This window comes from Planococcus citri, chromosome 2 (genome assembly GCF_950023065.1).
Source record: "Planococcus citri chromosome 2, ihPlaCitr1.1, whole genome shotgun sequence".
Taxonomy (NCBI): Eukaryota; Metazoa; Arthropoda; class Insecta; order Hemiptera; family Pseudococcidae; genus Planococcus; species Planococcus citri.
In genome coordinates this window covers 79,365,360-79,393,223 of record NC_088678.1, presented here as the reverse complement: position 1 = coordinate 79,393,223, position 27,864 = coordinate 79,365,360, and the positions used below count along the sequence as shown (strand labels likewise).

Below are 27,864 nucleotides of genomic sequence, written 5' to 3'. Positions count from 1 at the left end.
TCAACGTACATGTACTCGTCGTACATATTATTATTCATCATCCACTCCACACACAGATCTTATACACGTAATAATTGAGCTTTTAAACTCTCTCAAACTCGTAAACATATACCTACCCACGACGACGACGAGCTGGGAAAAGAAAAAAGAAGGAAAAATCACGATAAAATGGCACGACGACCATAGGTTATGTTATATAAAAGTGTTGATAGCGGATAAGAGAAATTTTGCCACTGCTGATAACGGACCACGTCTATTGGTTGTTTCTTTTAACGTGCAGGAATCTCCTAATACAGGGCTCTTTAGCTTTGTGCTTTTGATTCAGTGTTATTGGTTGATCTCGGTGGCGGAGTTGCTGAGTTGTTCTAACAGCGTCGTCGTCGTCTTGCGTCGTCGTCGGTCGGTCTCATGTGTAAACCTGTTTGTCTACGCGGTCGTTCTTGTGGTTGTTTAATTTATACTGTAATTCATTGTTGAACGCGTTTTAAAGGTAAATATTAGTCAGTTTTTGTATTCTACCTACTTATAACGTTCTCTGTTCATTTTTTTTTCTAATTCGCCGCATAGGCCTCTCTCGTGTACGAATTTACGAATTGGACATTTTTTTTACTCTTTGAAATTTTCCAAAATGACTCGCGATAGCAAGTTCGCGGTTTAAATTGAGCGTGAAATTTTTCCAAGTGTGTACAAATTGATTGATTTACGTATCAAAAAGAGTAGTTTTGTTTTTAATTAAAAATAAACTTAATCGTTCGTTGACCTTTTGTGGAAATTTTTTCAAAATATGTAAGTACTCTGAAACCTATTACTTTTTCTGATGTGGTTTTTTTATGGGGTGCATTCTATTTTATATTGTGTTTCTACGACCATTTTTCGAATAAAAATCGCGAATTTCTGTACCACATTCCTACTACATATAACGTACCTAAACAATTTTTTTCTCGCCTGGTGAAAAAAACACAATATTATGTAAGAGGTCACGACGACTTTCAATTTTTTTTCGACACGGTCGACCCGCCTATTTTAATAGCGCTAACAGGTTCTCCAGCGATGAAATTTTCTCGTTACCCTGCTACCTTCTCCCTTTCCTGATCGTAGCTTTTTCATCTCATCACGCGGTGGCAGATGAATTCGTAACATGGCTAAAATTTTGACACTGATCCAAATATCCGGCAACATTCCACGATTGATTTTGATTTTAATCGATCTATCGGAAAAAATACCGGTTCTCAGAGTATCATTAAGTCATTTGTACATATTATGTGCAGGAAAACAACGTTGATGGAAACACTACTTTTTTGAAAACAAATTCAAATTCGAAGTTGGTATTTTACAATTTACACGATTAGGTAATAATCGTAAACTAACTAATCTCTCAGATCAGACGACGTTGTAGAGTCGCCCCCTCCTCCCTCTGCTCGGTTTCTTCTCATCTCCAATGACAGATTGACGCGTAAGCCAGAGAATTAATCCTCATAACCAGAACAGATTCTAAATACGACCATGTTGAAAGGTATCCTCAGAGACCCCTGCGAAGAACACCGATGTTCGTCATCATCACTACACCAGGATCCTTTTTTTTTTTTTTTTTACTGTCGATGATGATTCAAAATCCACCTACTTACGTCAGTTTATTCGCACCTCATTGACGTAAATCAGATGAAAATTAAGGGAAATTTATTCGCAGATGAAGCCACTTTTCCAAAACACAAATATACTCGATACCTAAGTTTAATTACTTTATCTATGTATCTACGTACATACATAGTACACTCAGGCATGGAAAAATTTTTATGTTCGCGTATTTCAAAGTTGGAAGGTTTATTTTTTTAAAGCACCGCGCGTGAATCGGCATCCAATTCTCATATTAACGTGCGCGAAGTGTAATTACATACTATAAGTAGTTCTATAAAACACTTTGTAGGTAATTAGATTTTTGGTTCTCGAACGAGCAGCGACGTAAATAATACGCTTAGTCCGCTCTAGGTAAAAAGGTAAATTTTAAAAATTTCTTAACGTCTGCAAGGCCGGACCGCAATTATCTGTTTGATGACAGTGGTCGGCCATTACCATCAAATCAACCCTTCTCTACCGTCCTGCCTATCTATGACCGCAAACACGATGTACTTGCTCGTAAACGCGTACGTAGGTACACGACGAAGAGGCGACAACATATGTATTTTTTTTAATGCTACCTACTTTCGTGTTATCATCGGTGATAATTAGGTGCTTACTGCTTACGCTGCGCCACAGCTTTTTATGAGAATGTAATTAATTTACGTGTTTTAAGGGGGGAGAAAAAACACGCCGAGGAAGAGACCTACCAGTGTTTTATTGAAAATAAATACTTCTTGAGCTGAAAACTGAAAAATTATTTCGTAAAAATAAAGCATTTTGGTAGAAAAAAAAAAATCGAAACAGAGAGAGAATGCGATTGGCATGTCCAAAAAAAGCTGTTCCAGGAGCCCCCTTCTTTTCCCCACCCTCCAAAGTATCAAAAATACTATTTGTCCAAGAATTTCTCATTTCTGCATCAGAATTCTACTATGAATACTCCCCTATCCAAGAAAAAACCTCCACCGATCTCACAAGGTATTTTAATGGGAGGCAGTGTTACATTTTTGAAATTTGAAAACTTCCCATTTCTGAGCCAGATTTCTTCGAAGTGACTCCTTTTAACAGAAAAAACCTTCCTCGGACCCCAAGAACCCAATCAATGTTAGTCCCACCCCCTTGCAAGAAGCACGCTAAAATTTAAAAAAATTGACGAAAAATAAATTCAGGAATGTTTTGAAATTTTTTCATTTTTTGTCAAGATCCTTCTAAAAAACCAATTTCCAAAAAAAACCTCACTCATTCCCCCCTCCCCCCTCAAAAAAATATTGGTCACCTCATAGGGAACTTCAAAGTTCACTTTTCAAAAAATATTTACTTACTGACCTTAATTTTTTATCGTTTTTGATTTTTCGAGTGTGGTCGAGGTTCCATGCAAAAAGACCAACATTGGTGGAGGAGGGGGGGGGGGTGTCGAGGAAAGTTTTTTCTCGATAAAAAGAGATATTTAGAAAAATTCTGATTGCTGATATGAGAACATTGAGAAGAAGAAATTTTCAGAACTTTTTTGACTACGAGAGGGTACTTCAATAAGTTACTAAACGGAGGGGGGGACGAATGACGCAAATTGGTTGATTTTTTGATGAATCTAAGACCCTTGGGCACAAAATTGGGCTGGGAACTACTGGAGCACCTTTCATATAGCCTAGAGTGATTTCTATCTTATGAGACTCCTGAAAACGTATTTTAGAGGAAAGATTTTTGAGAAAAATGAAGAGGTAAGAAAAAGGTGTCCTAAATGTGTGTTCTTCACGAGTCGAGGTTTCACAGGTTTGGGGTCACCGAAATGCAACAAATGACCCAAAATGGCTATTTATGTTATGCTCAAGAGTCTTAGCTACAACACATCAAAAAATCAGCTAATTTGGGTCATTCGTCTCTCCTCCAGGTCACTTTGTTTAGTAACTTATCGAAGTACCCTCGTACATTGATTTATTTCATTTTTCGATTTTTTTCAGCCAGAAAGGGGTGGAAGAAGGGTACATACAAAGGGAATAAAATAGCTTGGGGCCCAAAAAAGGTGTTTTTCTTGAAAAAAAAAAAATAAGACTGATTAATTGGGAAAAATTCTGACTTGAAAATAAAACGTTTTCGGATAAATCAGATTTTTTCAACTTTGAGAGCTTCTTGGAACGACTCAATTTCAAGAATGGAGCACTCAAATTTTTAGGATTTTTTTCTCTCGTAAAAATCGACATTCAACAACTTAGAGATGAGAGGGGAGGGGGCAGAAAAAACAAAAAAATATTCGGAAATAGATCAGAGCCATATTTTATGCCCCTTGCAAAGCTGCATTTTACAGAACTTCAGAGTCAATTTTGGTCAATTTTTTTGTCTAATGAAACCAAAATCTCACAATCGAGCTCCTGTGTGGAAAAACTCTACCACACAAGTTCAGGAGTTCAATAAACCTCAGCTTTTGAAATTAATCACCCAACTCTGAATTTTTCATATGAAAAAAAAAAGATCCACCACTTAAAATAAAATACTTACACTTTTCATCCATCAAAATAAAATAAAATAGTGATGATTTTTCGTTCTGGCCTCAAAAGTTGAATTTTTAGCCCCAAAAATGTGAATTTTTAGCTTCAAAAATTTGAATTTTTGGCAAACTTTTGTTATTTTACCAAAAGGGCAAAACACATTCTCGTAATCCATCGAAATGAATGAAAATTTTACTCTAAACTCAGAAATATCCTGATGATTTTCATTTTTGCTCTAAAAAAGAAATTTATGGCCTCAAAAATAATCGTTTCACATCAAAAATGGAAATGAGCTATTGAATTTCTACAATTTTACTGCACTGAACACAAAAATAACAATGATTCTTTTTCCCTTTGCTTTGGTTTCCACAAATAAAATTCACAGTATGGTTCCAAATAGTACAAAAGTGAGATTTTCAGTTCAAAAATGGAGATTTGTTCAAAAAAGCATCCTTGAAATTTATCAAACTGGGCTGTAAACTTTCCTACTGAACTCTAAAACATCAATGATTGTCCATTTTGACGCCAAAAATAATTTTCTATCTCAAAAATGTCGAGAATTTTCAGTGAATTTTTGGGATATTTTTGTTTTAAAATTTTCAATTACAAAATGTTTGTTTTCTTACCTCCATAATTTTCAGCAATCGTCTATAAAATGCACACTCGGCGTAAAAAAATTTTAAAAAAAATAATGTGGCTGATGTCATGTCTAAAAATGTCTGCAAACGATTCAAATCCCCCTCCCCCTCTCCCAACAATTAAAAAAATTCCGGTCTCACTGTTTCAACGAGAAAAGCAAATTGCACAAAGAAGAGCAGCTCGTGAAAGATGCAAAAAAAATCACTTAAAATGTGAATAGGATTGTTACTTTGATCCATTTGACCACTTTGGGCATTTTGTCCTATTTCTTCAAACTCATCATTAAAAAATTTTCTCATTTCGAAAATATTTTCTTCTTTGCAACAAAATCATAATACTCGTACTTGGCAATGTAAGTCCTGCACATTTTTCAAAACTATTAGCCAAATGAAATAATTATGTAGATGATGGCAAAAGATAAAATCATTTTCATCGTAAATTTTCAAAAACATCTTTCTTGTTTTTAAAAACTTGTACTTTATTATTTTTAAAAAAAAAAGGGAAAAAAACATGTAAAACTGATATCCTTGAAAAAAATGTACTTTTCGAAACATCAAGAGTAACTCTTCACCATCAGACGTCAAAAATACCCCCGTCTCCCTCCCCTGGCCCAAAAAATCCTCTAGCTCGACTACACACAACAATAAGCCGGCCTCGTCTCTCTGTCAATAACCTTCTGATACACATCCCGATGCAGTTTCGATTCGTTTCCAGAATTTTGACCTTTTTCTTTTCCCATTCCTACTTATACGAGTACCTACGATAAAAAAAACCACCACTCATTTGTCACATTAGCTCATAAATTTTTCATTATCTACTAAAAATGAAGCCGTAAATAGCAAATTGAACGTTGATTTTACATCGGATTGCATAATTAGGTGACTTACGTATATACCAACACCTAGTTCTCACTATAAACGAAGTGAAACCGACAACTTGTTCTTGCATAAGCGTCGTCAGCCAGCCACACGAGAGCACGATCCACGATCAGATCGTCATTACGTCGTACTATACTCGTACATCGAGCTCGAATCGAATCGAATCGCAAAACAAGTATAGATTTGTTTTTCGATACCACCTATATCGAAAAAAAAAAAAATTGCTACCAAAAAGCTGCAATTTCCTACATGCTATTACGCGATTTGCATCCGTGAAAAAATTTGGTCAAGGTCATTGGGAAATTAATTTTCAACAGAAACTCCATCTCCCAAATGCAAACAATTACGATGATTAAAAATATGTACAATTTTAGTAAACGATCGAAAAATAGATTTCGTATTCGAATTTCTTTGTTCGTAAGCACGTACGCCACGTAAGACGAGTAATAAAATAAAAATGTCATATACATATTTGCCAAGTAGGGAGCAAATTTCATACAAAGGCAAATATACGCAGTAAAGTACAAAGTTCACGACGATAAGACGAGCTTTGTATTTATTTCACGGAAAAATCAACCGTGGTAATGGTGAATTTTGTACAAATACTACACAAATGCTCTTGTACGAGCCGAAATTCACGTGATAATTATTTTAAATATTAGCTATCGACGATCGAGATAATTTTTCTCGGTATTTAGATAGGCGAATTACTGTACTTATACACGAGCAGCGGTCGTTCGAAAATATGGTTCAAGTATCGATTTCGTCGTTTCTTCTATACAAAAATACACGACACATCAGGGAGGGGAACCTTTTGTAAGCGAGAATAAATCCAGGCCTTCCTAATAGGTCTCAAAAAGCTCGAATATGCAGTCGATGGAGGGTGGTGGGGGCACAAGCACGCGAAGAATCTCATCAAGATGACCAATATTTCCACAAAGCCATCAATTTATAGATAATTAATGATCATTCGGAATCGAAATCGTAATTTTGTTATTGAGGTTGATGCCGAAAAAAAAGAGGTCATTAGGAGCAAGGTCATTGTATGTAGATATAGGTATGAGAAGTGAACTGCTAGACTAGTATAGAGGCACTTTGTAGCTTTGAGAGTATTCTACGAATCAAGGATGAAATCATCTTAAATATCTGTTACCTGCGTAAACAAGCACTCATTACGGAGGTCCAAGAGTTTAATGGTAGCAAAGGCTGTCGTCGTATACTGCAGAATTTGATTAAAACATCACCTAATCGACGATCTACGAGTCAAGGAGAGGTTCAAAAAGACGTAATCAGTAACGAGAGAAATGAACTGTAAAATTACGATAAATAGATAAAAGTGCAAAAAAATATTCGCGAACGTATCGAAGACATGAGATCTACGTACATAAAATTAATAGGTAGAAACGAGGAGGAATTTTTCACGAATTTGTTTTGTTTTTGCATTGCTCGAGTTCAGAGAAAAAAGAAGAGAGAACCTTTCAGCCACTCAATCCACTATTTTTATTGCTTATTTTTTCAAACCAGAGCACGAAGAGGTCCCCATCCCTGAAAACAAAAGTCGATACCTCAAACAAAAAATTTACGGTTTTATGGAATTTGAATTTTTAGCCAAATAGATCAGAAGAATCATTAACTAAAATCAGTGATGCAGGCCGAGAGAGAGGGGAGCTGAAGTATGTTTGTGAAAATGTTCTGTCAAGCAGGACAAAAACAAAACTTTTGGCTGGAATTTTTTTTCAATGATTAAATTTTTAGGAAGAAAGATCAGGTAAAAATTCATATTCAAAACATTTTCCCATATTAAAGGAAAACTGAAGAAAAATAAATACATATCAACTTTTAAAAGGAGGACAAAATAAAAATGCCATTTATACCCTACTTTGAAGCCTGATTTTGAGAATAAAATGTAACTTTTTTTCAATACTTGAAAATTTTGTAGAAAACATGCAAGATTTTTTTCCAATTTGATAAAAACAGAAGAATTTGCAATTTGGAAAAATAATGTAGAATTGTGGGTAATTTTGTAAAAAAAGCAAGATTTTTTGCAATTTTGGTAAAATTCAAAACTTTTCTTACGTTTTGAGACAGAAAAACGACTTTTCTGCAATTCAAAAAAAAGTAAAATTTTTAGCAGTTCATCTGTAAAAAGCCAAAATTATTTTTGAAACTCAAAAAAATAAAATTTTCAAAAATTTAGTAAAAAAGGCAATTGATTTAAAATTTTTTGACAAAAACAAGACATTTTTGAAATTTAGACCAATTTTTTTCAAAAATGTCTTGTTTTTGTCAAATGTACTAAATTTTTAAAAATTCGACTATTTTTTAGGGTTTTAAAAATATTCTTGGCTCTTTAACACAACTCCCAAAAATTCTTTGAATTGCAAAAAAGTCGTTTTGCTGTCTCAAAATGTAAAAAAAATTGTATTTTGCCAAAATTTTTGGAAATTTTGCAACTGAGGCAGTTTCTTGTAACTTGGACCGAAAAAAATGGATATTTTTTGAATTACAAAATGAGCAACATTTTTGGCAAAAAATATACCTACCTAACTTCTTTGCAATGTCTACAAGAAACACTTTTTTTTTTTTGCAATTTAGAATAAAAGTTGTAAAACTTTTGGTAATGTTGACTGAAAAAAAAAACATTTTTTTTTCAGTTTTGGCAAAGAAGCAGTAGCCCAATCAAATAGCAGAAAAAAATAGGTGAACCCAAACATAGGTTTTTCTGGTGAATATTGTCTAGGGTGGTATGCTGAAAAACAAATTAAAAGTCCCCGCCCCTACCCCACGAGCTAACCCCTCCCCCCACAGTTGATCAAAGCCCCCCAAAATCAGTTTTTCGTCAAGAACTCCTGAAATATTGAATTTTGAGTAAAATGAGCTCAGTGATCATTTCATCTCCTCTCCAATACCTATCAAATGAGCTATCGACCAACTCCCCTAGCCTCAAGGGGGTGGCGCTACGACTCCTCAAAGTGACGTGATTTTAATAATTTTACATTTTATGACTTGGGACTTGTGTAACCTGTTCTAATTGATAAAATGAAGTCAAACTTAGGGAATGGGATTATTTTGGGAGCTAAAGTTGACCTCTGGAGTAAGGAGGGTCAAAGTTGAAAATTACAGAAAGGTCATTTTTTTGGAGGGGCATAACATGACTCCATATGTTTGAAAAGGGTCCAAACTCATACCATCGGACAGTACCCCATCTCTGATCAACATAGCCAAATTTCAGCTTCCTGGGTCATCCCCATCTTGTTTTCCCTGAGAATTTCAAGTGCTGTGCAGATTGCAACAAGCTCGGCAACAACTGAGCGAAGATCAAGGTAAAAAATATTCTGGAGATCTTAAAGTTTAATAAAGAACCAGAAGTTAATAGCCCAGTCAAAATGCAATTTGACCCAAACATTATTGCAATCAAAGGTTTTTTGGCGAATATTGTCTAGGGTGGTATGCTGAACAACATACTAAAAGTCCCCACCCCTACCCCATGAGCTAACCCCTCCCCCTTCAGTGGATCAAAGCCCCCCAAAATCAGTTTTTTGTCAAGAACTCCTGAATTGAATTTTGAGTAAAATGAGCTCAGTGATCATTTCATCTCCTCTCCAATACCTATCAAATGAGCTATCAACCAACTCCCTAGCCTCGAGGGGGGGGGGGGGGTAGCCCTACGACCCTCAAAGTGATGTGATTTTAATAATTTTACATTTTATGACTTGGGACTTGTAATCTGTTCTAATTGATAAAATGAAGTCAAACTTGGAGAATGGGATTCTTTTGGGAGCTAGAGTTGACCTCTGGAGTGGGGAGGGTCAAAGTTGAAAATTACAGAAAGGTCATTTTTTTGGAGGGGCATAACATGACCCCAAATGTTTGAAAAGGGTCCAAACTCATACCATCGGACAGTACCCCATCTCTGATCAACATAGCCAAATTTCAGCTTCCTAAGTCATCCCCACTCCTTTTAAGATGGAAAAAACCGAAAATAGGGGCAAAATAAGGGGATTTTCACCCTAATTCCGCTTTAAATGAGGTGGGGATGACTTAGGAAGCTGAAATTTGGATATTTTGATCACAGATAGGGTACTGTCCGATGGTATGATTTTGGACCCCTTTCATCCATTTGGGGTCATGTTATGCCCCTCCAAAAAAATGACTTTTCTGTAATTTTCAATTTTGACCCTCCCCACTCCAGAGGTCAACTCTAGCTCCTGAAAGAATCCCATTCCCCAAGTTTGACTTCATTTTATCAATTAGAACAGGTTACAAGTCCCAAGTCATAAAATGTAAAATTATTAAAATCACGTCACTTTGAGGGGTCGTAGCGTCACCCCCTTGAGGCTAGGGAGTTGGTCGATAGCTTATTTGATAGGTATTGGAGAGGAGATGAAATGATCACTGAGCTCATTTTACTCAAAATTCAATATTTCAGGAGTTCTTGACGAAAAACTGATTTTGGCAGGCTTTGATCCACTGCGGGGGGGGGGTTAGCTCGTGGGGTAGGGGCGGGGACTTTTAGTATGTTGTTCAACATATGACTACTTTTTATTTTCGAAATTTAAACAAAGAAAGCAAAATTTTCGGAAATTTCGTAAAAAAGGTTTTTTTTGTAAGTAATTTTGATAAAAAACACGACTTGTTCTAAAATTTAGAAAAAAAGCAAAACTTTGGCAACTTTGTAAAAGAAGCTGGATTTTTTTCTGTTTTGGCTAAAAAGCAGGACTTTTTGCCATTTGCCTTATTAAAAATCTTCGGCAAAAAATTTAACTTTATACAATTTTAGACAAAGATGAAATTTTTGGCAATTTTGACAGAAAATTCCCTCTTTTTTGGCAATTTTGGCCAAAGCGCTACATTTTTGGAAATTCGATACAATAGAAGCAACATTTTTGGCAATTTTGTAAAAAAAAAATCAAAATCGTGTTCACCAAGGTTTTCAAAAGTACTAAAAATAAGATTTTGTTCGATCGTCGTATTCTTTTCTCAATTTTGGTAATTTCTTCAGCCAAACGAAATCCAAACAATACAGCGAAAATCTTAACGGGCATAGAGCAGAAGGTAGCTTCTTCTTTCCAATAAAAACCACATTTATCGTAGAAAAATTATTTTAGATCAACTGGTTATTTAAAAACAACTTTCAATACATTTTTTATAAGTTCAATACCCCCAAGATTGATCCCTAACTCGTACATATAATATGTTTTATCATAAGGTCATTTATTTTTCGCACAACATTCTGTTCTTCCCTTTCTCCTCCTCAGCCCCCCACATAACCTTTGCATATTCGTGCACACTAATAAAATCCTTTCATTTAAAATAGGTACCCACTCGGCACTCTTTGTGTCTGCCTCGTTAAAACCACAATTCGTTTTCCACAATCAACGTGAATTTTCCCGCAAATATTAGGAAAAAGTCTAAAATAGGAATCGAAATACCCGATGGCCGATAAGACAGAGAACCCATCTAATTACCCGCAACATGATACACTCGCACCTACATAACAACGTACAAATCATCAAAGGCATAGATTAATAATCTGATTTTTGCAACAAAACACCCGAACCGAATATAAGTAGCTATTATTAGATTATTAGTTCGATCAGTGGAAAAATCATACAACTTCGAACAAAGTTGTAGGTATTGTTCAATACGACGTACGAGTACAGCTACAGCGTCGAAGGAAAGAAATAAAAATAATAAAATATGTACTTGAAACATCGCGTAAAATTCAACATTCTCTAATTTACCTCATCATCTCATAATTGCCACAAATACGCGTAAAATACATATAATCGACTGCACGTGTTTTTGTTTACCTACATTTTTTATCAACGATCATCCGATAATAACCGATTATATACCTTTACCTACCTATACCCTACAATATGGGTATTTTTTCTATTTAAAAAAAAAAAAATCAATTACTAATCGCAACAAAGTGCTTTCTCCGCCACAGGAGAATGTGCAGGGCTGCGTTTGAGACCTAGCAAAAAGAACGATAAACTCATCACGACAATTTTTTCAATTCGCAGGTTATCGTAAATGATAGTTCGTTGATGGAATTGAATATCAGCGCTTCATCGAAGAGCAGCACTATGGTGACCAAGACGTACGAAATGACCACTGTGTCCACGGTGGCATCCACCTCGTCCACGTCCACGTACACGGCCACGTCCGCCTTTAGCAATATCCCTTTGAGTGACGATGATCAAGAACAAGAATACATATCGAAGCATTTATCCGGTTTCACCAACAAAACTCCGGTAGAAATACGTTTCGAAGGAATAACCTACGTAGTACCGCAAGGTTTTCGAGGTAAGATAACAGCACTATACGTATACGAGTACGAAACGTCGTAAAATAAAATTTAAAATTTTACCTCCAAAAAAGAAATTTATCTTTACGCAAAGGTGACTGAAAAAAATTCGCAAAGATGTACCTCAACCTATCCACCTATATGTTGGTACAGTAGTAATGTGAAATTTACGCTATATTCGGTTACTTTGTTCTAATTACTCAAGGTTGAAGAATACATTTACGTTTGCGGTTTGATACGGTACATTTGCTATGATTAAGATATCCAATCCACTCATTATAAATCACTGGTATTTTCCCTATACGCGAAGGCTTTTTTTTTCAAAAAGAAATTTCCACGTTTATTACGAGCTACAAAGTCCGCGAATCGAGATTAAACCAATTAAGAAACGGAATTTGCAATAGGAAGTCTTCCGCATTGGCACGTGAATACCATTTACTAACGTATAAGAGCTTTTTTTCGGCGATTTTGATTTAGGTGTTTGTCGAATAAGTAAGTTAGGTTGGGGGATATTCTACAAATCCCTTTTTGATCTCTACTCAAGTTCAAAAAAGTCATGCTGAAAGTCCCTATTAAGTGGGAACAAATGAAAAAATCCAATTTATCCAAAAATTTTCCTTTCCTGCGTCAGAATTTTTCTTCAAATTTTGCAAATAAAATTGTTAAAAATCCTCCAGCACTGAGTCAGTGACTCCGAGTCACAAGATCATTAAAAGTAACCCCCACCGCCCCTCATCCCTTCCAAGAATTAGCATTCCTCAGCTCTCAGAACAATGTTGGTTCTCTTGATAGAATTGGGGGGGGGGGAATGAAAAATGAAACATTTGAACTCAATTTTGACCAAAAAATGACATCGTAATTTTTAAAAAGGTAGAATTTTTGACAATTTTGAAAAAAAACAGAGTTTTTTGCAATTTTGGAAAAAACACAACTTTTTTTTGAAAATATTAATCAAGAGAAGCTAAATTTTTGACAATTTGAATAAAACTGGAAATTTTTTGGCAATTTGAAAAAAGGTATATTTCTTTTAAAATTTATAATGTACCTAAGAACTGCAGATTTTTTTCAATTTTGGCGGGATTTTTTGCCATTTTGTCAAAAAACAGTTAGGTAGGATTTTTGTACTTAAGGCTATTCTCTACCCCTGTTATCAGTAACGATTTTTGATGAAAACTACGAACTTTGGCCGGGGATTGTGCGAAAACTACTGGATGGATTTTCGTGTGGTTTGGTTTATTTTACTCAGAAAACATTCAAAAGCGAGGGTATGTCGAGATATTTTTGATTCATGTCATTTTGTGGTCGTCATTGGGAATTGAATGGAGGTATTATTGATGCTCAGATCTCCGTTGGAAAAGCGAAATTGGAAAATATGGCTACATACCCTCGCTTTCAATGATAAATTATTAGCATTGGTGAGAAAAAATTGAAAGAATTTTGAAAATTCACGGAGAAATCCCCGTCTGAAGTTTAGATGGGAGTGGGTCGCGGGACATAAGTACGACTAAATTCGTTCACTCGATTACATGCAATCTTATGAACGAACGATGAAAATAACGAACAAATCGGCTTCATATTTCGAACGTTTTCACTGGGGTAGAGAATAGCCTTAATTTTGACAAAAAAATGATTTTTTTCTATTTTGCAATAATTCAAAAAAAGGTACCTACAATTTTTGTTGATGGGGAGAGGGGGGCATGAATTTTTGGCATTTTTGATAAATTTTGACAATTTGAAAAAAAACTGGAAATTTTGGCAAAAAAAAAACAGAACTTTTTTTGGCAATTCAGAAAAAAAGTAAAATTTTTGGCATTTTTATTTGAAACGCAGACTTCTTTAAACGTTGACAAAGAAGCAGAATTTTTTGCCGTATACTTATTGTCAAACACAACAGTTGTTTTTTTTGTACCTACTTTCAACAAAAAAAGAATGATTTTTTTGCAATTTAAAAAAAAAAGAAGTAGAATTTTAGGGTGACCAAAGTTTTTTACAATTTTGAAAATTTGGAAACAAACTGGAAATTATGGCAAAAAACAGAACTTTTTTTTTGCAATTCAGAAAAAAACGTAGAAATTTTGCCATTTTCATAAGAGATGGCAGATTTTTTTAAAAATTTTGGCAACGAAGCAGAATTTTTTGGTATTTTGTCAAAAAACAACTGTTTTTTTGTAAGGTGTACCGTGGGAAGTTGGAATTCGGGGTAAGTTAGAAAACTTGCTCTAGTGCCTAGAGGTTTATATCTGGCGAAGTGCCACTAAAGGTGACTTGAGGGTACTACCCCTACTTCATCACGGCATAAAAATTTTCGCGATTCAGTTTCATTTAAGATGTCTTTGGTTCAATAGTATTTTGTTGTTGTTTTGAACTTGTTTTGAATTTGTTCTAAAATACAGACTTTCTATTTCTTAGTTTTTCGCATATAGCGGACGAACCATGCGTCCTAGTGAAAATTTGATGAGAGTGATCTCAAAGAGAATTAAATTCTCTACAATTTTGTTTGTGTGCAATTTTTCTAGGACACTCCGTTTGTGATCTACGCCTCTGCAAAGTTTAGCCTGTTATTGGGGGAAGATGTCAGAACAGTTTATATTTTATTCCACTGAGCGAAAGCGACTGTGTCAATCGCGCTCAAATTTTCACCATAGGTTAAGAACCCCTATGGGAACCTACATAATAAATTTGATCCATATTGGTTCATTAGAAGGGGAGTAACAGCTGGTCAACGTTGAAATTGCAAAAAATCATTCTGACTTGCCACAGTGCACCTTATCTAAATGCCTTGAAGAAAAGCTAAACCCGGACATTGACTTGATATTTGACACAACGGTTATGTATGTACAAGTGACAGCCAACTGAGCCTGCTCAAAGAATGGCAATGCTAATGCCATTGCAGAAATAGGGATTTGCTTTGCTCCTGATTTGGTACTTAACATTTCCGAACGCATTACTAACGCTCAATACCCTATCTCTAACAATCTTGCTGAATTAATCACCATCCACAGTCCACACAGCCCTTGAAATCTTATGAGATAATGAGATCAAGAAAGTTAAGCTTTTAAGAGATTCAAACTATGCTATAAAAGCGCTTAATAACACTTGCTCCTTCTGGCAGTCCAACAATGGAAAAACTTGCATAATAAACCCATCCATCACGAGCACCTTTTCAAGGAAATTTTGCAATTGCGAAAAGATTTCAAAAATGTTGTGTTTTGCCGACTCTTTAGGAAAAAAGGCTGTTTACACAGTCAAGCAAAGTGAGACTAGAATCAATGACATGACACCTCATCAGGCCATTGAAACCTTCAATGATGAATATGCTTTTAACAAATGCCACCCTGACCCTACTTTCTTTCAGCCTGGTGATTGGGTGCTTATGGCAAACCATAAGCAGTCATCATACGAGGTATAGTCAGAAAGTAAGTTTCACATTTTTTTTAAAAATAGAAGGCGTGGATATTTTTTGACCAAAATTGGAGGGGATGTAGTTTAAACATTCGACTAGATCTGACAAAATTTATTTTGCATTTGGGTGTGTTCGTATTTCACGGTGTGATTAGTAAAGTGCTGATAGAAAAATGCCGTCCAAATGTGGTATTTGGTCAAAAAAAAAATTGTACTTGTAATAATTATGACTAAAATTTATCAAAAATTACTCAAAACGTATCATACTAAAATGTTATTTCAAGTTAAGATGTTATTTGGTGCTGTAATTTGTTCATGTGATGGTCGCAAAATTTCTGGTGCTGAGTGACTCTCAACAATGCCGACATTCAGCAGATTATCACTGAACAATCTACTTCATTTGGATTTTGATTGAATCAAAATAATGTTGGTATGTTATGTCTTGAGTGGTTCTCAATCAATTTTCCAATGAATTTTTATTTTGTTAGGTTGAAAATTTCATTTTTTCTGAAATATAATTTTTGGACGGCATTTTTTTATCAGCACTTTACTAATCATGCTGTGAAATACAAACAACGCACCCAAATGCAAAAGTAAATTTTGTTAGATCTGGTCGAATGTTTGAACTACATTCCCTCCAATTTTGGTCAAAAAATATCCACGCCTTCTATTTTTTAAAAAAGTGTGAAACTTACTTTCTGACTATACCTACTACAATAAATAGGTACACGTTAGGTAAGTTATATTAGAAGAAAACGGGTCCCTTCGTCGTAATTCAACTCAATAGCCATAATTGCCATTTGCTAGAACCTACTGACAAAGATGATATCAATAGAGTGGCAAATATTTGTCAGTTGACTCTCTTCATCACAAAAGAGAACCTTGAAAAACTGAAGAGTGAAGTTTGCCTTAAATCTAGCATTGATTCCAGATCTCTTGAGCAACGTATTAAGAAATTCCTCACAGATTACCAGACAGTACCTGATGAATATTAAGTTTGATTTTTAAAAAATCAATTTTTTTGCAATTTAAAATAAAGTAGAATTTTTTGCAATTTTGGCAAAAAAAGGTCTATATATCTTGCAATTTTGGCAAACAAGCAGTTTTTTTACAATTCCGACCAAAAATATAACTTTTTTTTGAACTTTAGACAAAAGAAGCAAAATTTTTGGCAATTTGGAAAGAAACGGGTAATTTTGGCAAAAAAAAGGAAAGTATTTTATACTTTGCAAGTACAAATCTCTCTAAAATGCACCCAAATGTTGAAATTTTCAGGGCATTAATTAACGTTACCTTAATGCCAAATCCGAGTATGTCCATACAAAAAAAGTACGATTTTACGCATCACTGATAAGGTTCGGATATGCTCGGAAGGGTTCCTTGAGTTCTGATTGAACATTGGTCAGCTTCGTGCATCTTCGGTGGTGCATTTCAACTGTACTCACAAGGGAACTACCTGAACCGGGAGAAACGAAAATGAACGAATCAAAGCTCGATTGAAAGAGGACCACTTCAGGACCCCAAATCCAAAATTTCAAGTGCTGAAGTTGATTTCTCGATTTTTGGTGAATTTTTGAAAATTGAAAAATCCAAGAAATTATCAATTAATACCAAAAATAGAAAAAATATTGATGAAAATTGAAATTTTCTCGGGAAGTGGTTCAGATGGTATCCCTAACTCATTTACAACATATCGAAATTCGTAAAACCTCAATTCCAGTCATTCTGGAGCCTCCAGCGATTTTTTATCATTTCTCCAGAAACTTGAAATTGCTCTGGAACGGCTAAAAATCAACTTCAGCACAAATCACTTTATTTGGGGTCTATGTGGGTTGCCTTTAACCATTTTTTGCGGTTATCGCGAAAATCGGCGTCTGCCGGTTCAGATGTGTATTTTTGCCCATTTACTTGTGCAACGAATAAACTGCAAAATTTGAACATCCGAACTGGCAGAAGCCGATTTTCGCGACAACCGCAAAAAATGGTTAAATGCCACCCACATAGACCCCAAATAAAGTGATTTGTGCTGAAGTTGATTTTTAGCCGTTCCAGAGCAATTTCAAGTTTCTGGAGAAATGATAAAAAATCGATGGAGGCTCCAGAGTGGTCGAAATGGGGGTTTTACCTATTCGGAACGTCGAAAATAGGACGGAGCTCGATTTCGGATGGGTAGCATCGCAAAAGATTGAATATTTAACATTTTCAAATTTTGGTATTTTTTCCAGTGTGCAAAAATACACATCTGAACCGGCAGACGCCGATTTTCGCGACAACCGCAAAAAATGGTTAAATGCAACCCACATAGGCCCCAAATAAAGAGATTTGTGCTGAAGTTGATTTTTAGCCATTCCAGAGCAATTTCAAGTTTCTGGAGAAATGATAAAAAATCGCTGGAGGCTCCAGAATGACTGGAATTGAGGTTTTACGAATTTCGATAGTTGTAAATGAGTTAGGGATGCCATCTGAACCACTTCCCGAGAAAATTTCAATTTTCATCAATATTTTCTATTTTTGGTATTAATTGATAATTTCTTGGATTTTTCAATTTTCAAAAATTCACCAAAAATCGAGAAATCAACTTCAGCATTTGAAATTTTGGATTTGGGGTCCTGAAGTAGTCCCCTTTCGATCTAGCTTTGATTCGTTCATTTTTGTTTCTGCCAGTTCAGGTAGTTCCCTTGTCAGATGCAAATTTTTCAATTCAGGGCTTCCCAGAGTCTTATCAGTGACGCAAAACGACGATTCTTTTTTGGATGGACATACTCGGATTTGGCATTAAGGTAACGTTAATCTCCTCCCCAGATCCTAATTTCATTTGTCTCAAGATACAAATACTTTGAGTAGGTACCTACCTAAAAGTGGAGTACTTATTCTCCAATTTTTTCATAAAAAAAAAAAAAAAAAAAAAAAGGTTGAAATTAATTTTTCATTTATTTCATTTACCTATTGCCTCATCACACTAAGTTAGTGCTCTGGGCTCATAATAAATTTAAAATCCCCAAAAATAATTCAAGTTCGTCCAGTAACTTCCTAAGTAAATGAAATCATAATAGGAAAATTTTATCTCATCTCTAATTTTTGATTCGATGCTACGAGTACCTTCTCTCTAAATTTGAAACAGTCAATTTCACTGCTTAGCAGTCACGACATTTTGCCTTTTTAAAGCAGTAGTTTTTTTTTACTGCAAAACAGTGAAAAATTACTGAATTGGTCAGTAAAAAATCATTTTGACTGACCAATTCAGTAATTTTTCACTGTTTTGCAGTAAAAAAAAACTACTGCTTTAAAAAGGCAAAATGTCGTGACTGCTAAGCAGTGAAATTGACTGCTTTAAATTTAGAGAGTTAATTTTGAATTATTAATCGCTATAATACTGAGTCAGATAATAACTACCTAATTACAATTAGCCTCGTTCTTGTTACGTATAAAAACTCATGCTCCCCGAAACAAGCCTCTTCTATCTTTCTTGTCTCAACCCAATTAGGTACGTAAATCAGATTTAAATGCAACGATTTCCCAATTTTTGATATCAAAAATAACGAAAAAGGTGCACTATTCGTATCGTAATTGTAATTGACATAATCATCGTGCCAAGTCTTCGACTAGAATGCAACCTAATTAAGAACAAAATACCTGTACCTACTTACAACATCTCAAGATCAAACAAATTAGCTACTGATAAAGAAATTATCAATTTAAAAAACGCAAATTCATTATATTCTCGAGACAGACGCTAAAATTCAGTAGTTGAAATTTACGTACCCATCTTATTTCAGATTTAATTAGATAAGCTCGACGCTGCAATTGCCATTAAATTTTTATACTAAAATCAAAAATACATACCAACACCTACTAACGCCTCTTTTAATCAACAGGAAAGAAGAAAGTACTGCACGAAATATGCGGCAAATTCCCACCCAACAAGTTGATAGCGATAATGGGGCCATCTGGGGCTGGAAAATCCACCTTATTAGATCTGATATCAGGATACAGGTAATTATTCATAGCACCTCGCATTCCACAGTCCTACAGATCATAAAAAGTTCTGCATAATGCGGATCTACGAGTAAGTAATTATTAATGGATAATTTGTGTTGTTTTGCTCACAGGACAGGAGGAATCAAGGGTAAAGTGATCGTAAACGGTAAACTTCGAGTATTAGAAGAATTTCGTAGAATCTCGTGTTATATTCAGCAAGACGACAGAATACAACCTTTACTCACTGTCAAAGAGAACATGGAAATCGCCGCGGATCTCATGTTGGGACCAACGGTGCTTAGGACGAAAAAAAACGACATGGTAAGTGACCCATCTTTTCAACATTCCTACACAAACATCACGACGTACGTGTTTATAAAATTAATTCGGTTTCATTCATTTTTTTACGCAGATCGACGAAATATTAACAATTTTAGGTTTAAGAGAGACCCTAAACACGAGAGGTGCTCGTCTTTCAGGAGGCCAAAAAAAACGTCTTTCAATCGCTTTAGAATTAATCAACAATCCATTAGTAATGTTCCTAGATGAGCCCACGACGTAAGTTTTCATTTCAATTCCAAGACCATACGTAAATTAAGTACTCGTTTTTTTGATAAAATCATCCACTTCGTAACGTTTAGTTTTACGATTTTATGCTAACGATAAGAGATTTCAAACTTGCATATGTAATTTTCAGAGGGTTAGATAGTTCCTCGTGTAAGCAATGTATTTCCCTACTGAGAATGTTGGCTCATCAAGGACGTACCATCATTTGTACCATTCATCAACCAAGTGCCAGTCTTTTTCAAATGTTCGATCAAGTGTACATTCTGGCCCAAGGAAAATGCCTCTATCAAGGATCTACCGATAATATGATGCGATATCTTAAAGTTCAAAAGTTACCAGTTCCTCAATACCATAATCCTGCTGATTTCAGTAAGTTCATCGCAATATTAATAGGACTCTCAAGGTTTTAGATATTTAAAACACCATAGAAGTTTTTGATTAATTCCTTTTTTTTTCTCGCACAGTAATCGAAATTGCCAGCGGAGAATATGGCGAAGATAAAATAGGAATGTTAGTCAACGGAATTGATAATGGAAAAAATTTACAGTGGTTTATGAATTCCAGAATAATGTGCGACGTCGAGTGTGAGTACCTATTTTGAAAAATCTTTTTCCTTCCTTTCAATAAAATCATTCAGATTCATGGTCAAAAATTCGCCTAAAATCTAGAAATCAATTTAAACAACTCAAAATTTAGTTTCTGCGAGAGGAGGAGGGAGGGAAAGAGAGGGCATGTTCTTTCCAGGATCCAAAGTCAGGGGGCCCACACAAGGATCTATGGCAACCCCCTCCCACTTTTCTTCAGCGGCAACTTTTTTTCAAAGGAGGAAGTCTAAGGAACATTTCTAACCTTGGAACTAAAAAAAAATATTGGTCCTACTTACGAAATGGTGGCCATTTTGGTTCAACCCCTGTCTCAAAATCAACATTGTCTTCTTTGCGGAGTTCAAATTTTGGGTCACGTTTGCTGTTCAGGCTCCCGGAGGGAGAGGGGTGGTACCTGACCCAAATTCGGCGAAAATGGGATGACAGTCGAGTGTGGTATCGAAATCAAGGTATGTTGTGGTGAAAATTACGATTGTTTTTTCTTAAAGGGGACATTCTAAGGAACTAGTTCAGTGGCAAAATGTATATTTTGGGCGATAAACGGCAAATTATGATAAAGCTTTGAAATTTGGTATGATGAACAAGGACACCAACAGAAAATTTTTAAGCCCGGGAGGCAATCGCCAAGTCCCATAGGAGGGGAATAGGGGTGATTTGGGGGAGGGTTCAACCCCCCATTTTTCCAAATGGGGCTAACGGGGCGATATTGGTATCATTTCCATATGATTGAACCCCGCTGAGTTCGAAAATACCATTACTTTCAAAATCTGAGGAAGAGGCATGCCTCAAATTTGAGATTTTCTGAGTGAAGTTTTTGCATTTTTCTCAAAAATACCCCAAAATTACAGTTTTTCAACCCTAGACGACACGCTGACCTTCCATCGACATTTTTATGGTCATTTTCGGATTCTACAGGTCAATTACAATGCGAATCGACCATCAATACTTTCGCATACCTCTACCGTGGGTGTACAGAGGTGTCTAAAGGGGTTAAAAATGGGTGTTTTTTCGGCATTTTCTCGCAAAAATCGGGGTTTTTGAACTGTGCACCGGATACAATTAGCGGGAGAAGATTCTAATGTCGATTTTCGAATACTACAAAGCAAATGCCATCGAATAAGACTCGGAGGCACTTTTTACACCCCTCCTGGGAGGTAGTAGAGGGGTCAAATTTGACCCTTATCTTGCTTATGTTGAATCAATTTTAGAAATGTAATCAACGTAAGTGTACATTTCCTTACTACCCAGGTAATGATGTTTGTATCAATGTTTTTTGTACCGTCGAACCCAAATTTGCAATCATTTTTTCGATTCCAGGGGGAGGGGGGTGAGACCATATAGGGGAGTAGGTCCATTTTTCACAAAAAATCGACATGTATATCGAAATGTAGGTTTTCAAGGACGCTGATTTCAGAAATGCTATCAGTTTTTCATTTTGGTTGAAGCTAAGGGGATGATACTGCATTCAAGGGGTGGGGGATGAAATTTTTCAGAAAAAATCGACATGTATATCGAAATGTAGGTTTTCAAGGACGCTGATTTCAGAAATGCTATCAGTTTTTCATTTTGGTTTAAGCTAAGGGGATGATACTGCATTCAAGGGGTGGGGGATGAAATTTTTCAGAAAAAATCGACATGTATATCGAAATGTAGGTTTTCAAGAATGCTGATTTCAGAAATGCTATCAGTTTTTCATTTTGTCGACCCCAAATGGCTGATACAGCATTCGAGAGGTGGGGGATGAAATTTTTCACAAAAAATCGTCGTGTACCTCAATCTTTTTCTTTCAATTACGTTTTGTGTTCCGGCTCAGAGAAGTGGGAGTCTGAATAAATAATTCGCCATAATTTTGTTAAAATATTTCTGATTATTCGTGGTATTTACGTGAGTGGCTAGTTACCAGATAAAGATTTTTTAGAATGAAAATTGTAGCGTAAAAAATTTGTGCATCTTGAGTATGATTTTACTATTCCATAATCATGATAATTTAACAAGAATTTCATATCTCATTTTTTCACTATCCAAAGACACTATCTCCATGTAAATGTACGCTTAGACCTCTCATAAGAATAATGTGAGAATGAGGTTGAGAAAGCTAACCGAGGAAAAAGTTGGAAAAATATTTTTATAACTCGACCAATGAAGTGAAAAAGCAATTCTCATTTTGTCAAAAATTGTATGAGTAGCACAAGCTTTCTTTTCTCTAATGCAGTATCATCCCCTTGGCTTAAACCCAAATGAAAAATCGATAGCATTTCTGAAATCAGCATCCTTGAAAACCTACATTTCGATATACATGTCGATTTTTTCTGAAAAATTTCATCCCCCACCTCTTGAATGCAGTATCATCCCCTTAGCTTCAACCAAAATGAAAAACTGATAGCATTTCTGAAATCAGCGTCCTTGAAAACCTACATTTCGATACACATGTCGATTTTTTGTGAAAAATGGACCTACTCCCCTATATGGTCTCACCCCCCTCCCCCTGGAATCGAAAAAATGATTGCAAATTTGGGTTCGACGGTACAAAAAACATTGATACAAACATCATTACCTGGGTAGTAAGGAAATGTACACTTACGTTGATTACATTTCTAAAATTGATTCAACATAAGCAAGATAAGGGTCAAATTTGACCCCCTCTACTACCTCCCTGGAGGGGTGTAAAAAGTGCCTCCGAGTCTTATTCGATGGCATTTGCTTTGTAGTATTCGAAAATCGACATTAGAATCTTCTCCCGCTAATTGTATCCGGTGCACAGTTCAAAAACCCCGATTTTTGCGAGAAAATGCCGAAAAAACACCCATTTTTAACCCCTTTAGACACCTCTGTACACCCACGGTAGAGGTATGCGAAAGTATTGATGGTCGATTCGCATTGTAATTGATCTGTAGAATCCGAAAATGACCATAAAAATGTCGATGGAAGGTCAGCGTGTCGTCTAGGGTTGAAAAACTGTAATTTTGGGGTATTTTTGAGAAAAATGCAAAAACTTCACTCAGAAAATCTCAAATTTGAGGCATGCCTCTTCCTCAGATTTTGAAAGTAATGGTATTTTCGAACTCAGCGGGGTTCAATCATATGGAAATGATACCAATATCGCCCCGTTAGCCCCATTTGGAAAAATGGGGGGTTGAACCCTCCCCCAAATCACCCCTATTCCCCTCCTATGGAACTTGGCGATTGCCTCCCGGGCTTAAAAATTTTCTGTTGGTGTCCTTGTTCATCATACCAAATTTCAAAGCTTTATCATAATTTGCCGCTTACTTACAGTTTGCCACTGAACTAAACATTTTGAAGCAAACTTGCCCAAAAAAAAGGTGGCCTTACTTACAAAATGGCGGCCATTTCGATTGACAGGTTAGCCGAAATCGCAGATTTTGCGTTTCAACATAAGACTTGCACGAAATTTTTCAAACTTTACAAAGGTAGATCGAAAGATCATGCTGAAATTTATCACCTGTTAAAATTTCAAGTGCTAAAGTGCGTTTTTCGATTTTTGGCGAATTTTTGAAAATCGAATTCAAGCCAAAAATGAGGGGAAAAATCAAAATTTTACTAAATTGACCAAGAAAGCTGAAATTTGGAATATACCCATTTTCGACATGCCAAATCGATTGGAAACGGTTTCAACCCGTTTTGAGCAGTTCTGGAGCCTCCAGCAGATTTTTGAAACTCGAAATTCCCACAAAATTCCATCAAATTGGAGTTGTAAAGCTAAAATTTATTCTAAAAACTAATTTCAATACGCTACGAAGTACTGCAGGTGAATTTCAAGTCGTTTTGGAGCCTGCAGCGACTTTTTGAAAATTTCTAAAGCCTCCAGCAGATTTTTGAAACTTTAAATTTTCACAAAATTTCATCAAATGGAGATGGAAAGCTGAAATTTACTCTACACTCCAATTTTAACACCCTCTGAAGACGACTTCTGGCAAATTTCAAGTCATTTTAGAGCCTCCAGCGACTTTTTTGAAAATTACTGGAGCCTCCAGTGGATTTTTGAAACTTGAAATTTCTCCAAAATTTCATCAAACTGAGATGGAGAGTCGAAATTCATTCTTCAATACGCTACGAAGTTGACTGCTGGTGAATTTCAAGTCGTTTTGGAGCCTCCAGCGACTTTTTGAAAGGTTGTATGACGTTTTTTTTTGGAAAATTTAAATTTCCTAAAAGTAGCTGGAAGCTTCAAAACCATTTGAAACCACCATGTAGTCTGCGATGTAAATTTCAGCTTGCCAACTCCATTTGATAAACTGATGTTGAGGAAATTTCAAGTTTCAAAAATCTACTGGAGGCTCCAGTAATTTTCAAAAAAGTCGCTGGAGGCTCTAAAATGACTTGAAATCCGCCAGAAGTCGTCTTCAGAGGGTGTTAAAATTGGAGTGTATGTAGAGTGGCGAAATTTAGAAAGCCTCATATAAAATTTTCCCCAGCCATAAATATCAATAATTTGCAATAATTTTTTCCAAGTTTTTAAAAACATAACATAATTTTAACTATAACATAATTTTAACTATTTCAAGAATTATTGATCCTGATTTTTTTTTTAATTTACATATCAGAAAATTAATGAATTTAAAAGTACGATTGTGATTGGAATAATCCTTTCGGAATTTTTAAGGATCGAAATCGAACAACTAAATTAACCTAAAAATCATGTTTTTCATTCCTAAAAACCTAGATCTGGAGAATGGTTGGAGGGGGAGGGGTGCAATAGATCTTTATGTGGGCCTTTCAACTGTAGAATTTTGACTAGATTCCCTTACAAGAAGGTTAGATACCTTCATCTACACACAAGTTAAACAAGTTGCCTACATTTCACCTGAAATTGACCACTCGTCACAATCGCGAATAATTCACTTTTTTCCCACTTCGATTACGTAATCTAAAATTACTCGTAGTCGGCCATTGAAACACTCCGGGCAAAAAATTGCACAATGAATATTTTATATAAGTATAGGTTAACTCGACCGAGACCCAATATTGTTTCTTTTAAATCGTTCAATTATTAATTACCTACACTATATGAATAACTAGATAATTTAAACTCACCATGTGAAAGAAGTTGTCTACGGACATTCTGCAAAGAGCTGGAAATTTCTCAGAATTTTTTCAATCCATTTAACACGATTTCTTCTCTGAATCTTCCAGTCAAAGAACCTGAAGAAGATAAACAAGTTCAGAAAAGAATAGCTAAACAACAAAAGCAAATGACGCCAGCCTACTACCAACTTGGTGTCTTATTGAGAAGAGGATTCATAAAATTAGGACGGGATCAAGTAAGTTGAAATTTTTTCAAAAAAAAGTACCTACCTAATATGTATAAATTGATTTAAAATGCTTTAACATTCGTTGATTTTTTTTTTCACAGACCTTAACTCACATGCGAATCATAGTCAATCTCTCGGTCAGCATATTGTTAGGATTAATTTACGTGAATTCCGGAATAGACGCTACTAAAGTTATCGACAACTATAATTTAATATTTTCACTCATTATGCATCACGTTATGTCTTCCATGATGTTATGCATCATCAGTTGTAAGTACCTAGCTGGTCGTTTCAAAAGATGACGTAGCATTTCAGGCAGTATACGACTGTGACGATAATGAATGATTGAAAATTCCATTTTTTTTTTTTTTGTATTTCTCAGTTCCAATGGAAATGAATATCATTTTAAAGGAGCATTTCAACAGATGGTATTCGTTGAAAATGTACTATTGCGCCAATATGATAGTCGATATTCCAGTTACTGTAAGATTAAAAATTCAACAATTTTCATTTTACTATGTTCTAATTCCTACCTAAATTTGTAAATATTATTTGAAAATCTCTTTCGTAGGCTTTTAGTTGCGTTTTATTCAGCGCGATAGTGTTCTTCATGACCAGTCAATTATTCACGTGGGATCGATTTGCATTATACATGGTGACGAGTCTGTTTCTCGTATTCATCGCTCAAAGCTTCGGTTACGTGTTTGGAACCATTTTCAACGTAGTGGTAAGTAAAATAGCTCAGTAGGTCCAAATATATCCCCAAATTAAACTTTTTATCAAAAAAATCCAATCTATTTTCATCATCTCAGAAGTTTATTTTGACTTTTTCAAAGAAGAATCCTCTGAAATAACGCTCTTTTTTGCCCCCTCTTCCAAAAAATTGACAAATTCAAGAAAAATTTGAAGTCTGCATTTTTTATGAAAATGTTTAATTTCATTGTCGGAATCCATTAATTTATTCTGTGTTTTCTTCTTTCAGAATGGAACTTTCGCCGGACCTATTTTCTTAGTACCAATGATGATGTTCAGCGGTTTCGGCGTAAATCTGCGCGATATTCCCAAATACTTAGAATGGGGTACGCACGTATCGTTTTTCAGATACGCTCTAGAAGGGTACATAGCAGCGGTGTACGGTCTCGGGAGAAAATCCTTCGTCTGCTGGGAAGTGTTTTGTTATTACAAAGACCCGAAAAACTTTCTCCATACCATAGCCATGGAAAACGTATCCGAACGAGTATGGCTCAGTATGTCCATGCTGCTGGGAACGTTGATATTAATCAAATTAGCCGGATATTACGTTCTTTTATGGAAAGTTAAATCCAAAAGATGAATGAAAATCGGTAAAAATTTATTTATTACGAATCTCTATTTTTCTAAGCGTTTTTTTTTTATTCGTGTTTGAATTTCCCCTCAATTTTTTTCTATATTTTTTAAACTCGTATATAGGTAGATATACGTACTTATTTCTCAGATCGTGAATGATTGTGATGTTTGAATAAATGTATTATTTTACTCTTTTATGTAGGGGGACGAGGGAGGGAGGGAGGAAGGGGGCTGTGAAAAAAAAACGAGGATAAAATAATGCGTGTGCTTGCCTCGAGTTTGCTTATTTTGATGCCTTTTTTATTTTCATTATTTTATTTTATTTTTTTCGTAGGCCTAATTATTGCCTATAGCTAATTTGTGTACGTGTGTGAAGAGTGATATGATATGTGTTGACAGTATTTTTATAACGATTTTGTGATGATATATGCGATATTTTACATACCTATTTATTTATTTGCGATATTTAATCAAAAGTACCTATCTTGTTTATCTTTGCAATTACGTGTCAAATTACCTATGTTTATGTATTTATATCGTAATTCGCCATTGGTTTGCCATGAATATACTTAAATTGTCGTTGAATAAAATTTGTTACGATAGATTAACGATCTTGATTATTTTCAAATTTTCTGCCAAATTCAGTCTCCAATAGTTCAACTAAGTACTTAAGTATACTCGTGGATGTTGTGATCGAAGAAGATTGGTATTGGGTCATTTTTCAATTGAAAGTCAAATTCGCCAGACACTGGTATTTTTTGAAATTCAGGAATTTTCCAAAAAAAAGTC

General features: G+C 35.3%; 1 protein-coding gene across 2 annotated transcripts; it reads left to right on the top strand.

The window, feature by feature from the left end:
- The first annotated feature begins 216 nt into the window (after positions 1 to 216).
- LOC135837901 (ATP-binding cassette sub-family G member 4) lies at positions 217 to 27,683 on the top strand. Of its 2 annotated transcripts, none has more exons than XM_065353333.1 (12): positions 217 to 490; positions 11,644 to 11,926; positions 19,205 to 19,322; positions 19,439 to 19,628; positions 19,720 to 19,865; positions 20,005 to 20,243; positions 20,339 to 20,458; positions 25,631 to 25,758; positions 25,851 to 26,019; positions 26,132 to 26,232; positions 26,321 to 26,476; positions 26,732 to 27,683. In XM_065353333.1, exons 2-12 carry the CDS (start codon positions 11,668 to 11,670, stop codon positions 27,080 to 27,082), a joined length of 1,977 nt encoding a protein of 658 aa, XP_065209405.1. In that variant the 5' UTR covers positions 217 to 490; positions 11,644 to 11,667; the 3' UTR covers positions 27,083 to 27,683. The 2 variants fall into 2 exon arrangements, with proteins under 2 accessions (XP_065209405.1, XP_065209406.1); XM_065353334.1 differs by lacking the exon at positions 217 to 490 and adding an exon at positions 523 to 786.
- Positions 27,684 to 27,864: the final 181 nt, after the last annotated feature.

Coding starts and splice junctions, on each gene's coding strand:
- LOC135837901 (XM_065353333.1), top strand. CDS start 11,668: ATGGAATTGAATATCAGCGCTTCATCGAAGAGCAGCACTATGGTGACC. Junction 19,323..19,438: donor GATCTGATATCAGGATACAG/GTAATTATTCAT, acceptor TTTTGCTCACAG/GACAGGAGGAATCAAGGGTA. Junction 26,233..26,320: donor TAGTCGATATTCCAGTTACT/GTAAGATTAAAA, acceptor TCTCTTTCGTAG/GCTTTTAGTTGCGTTTTATT.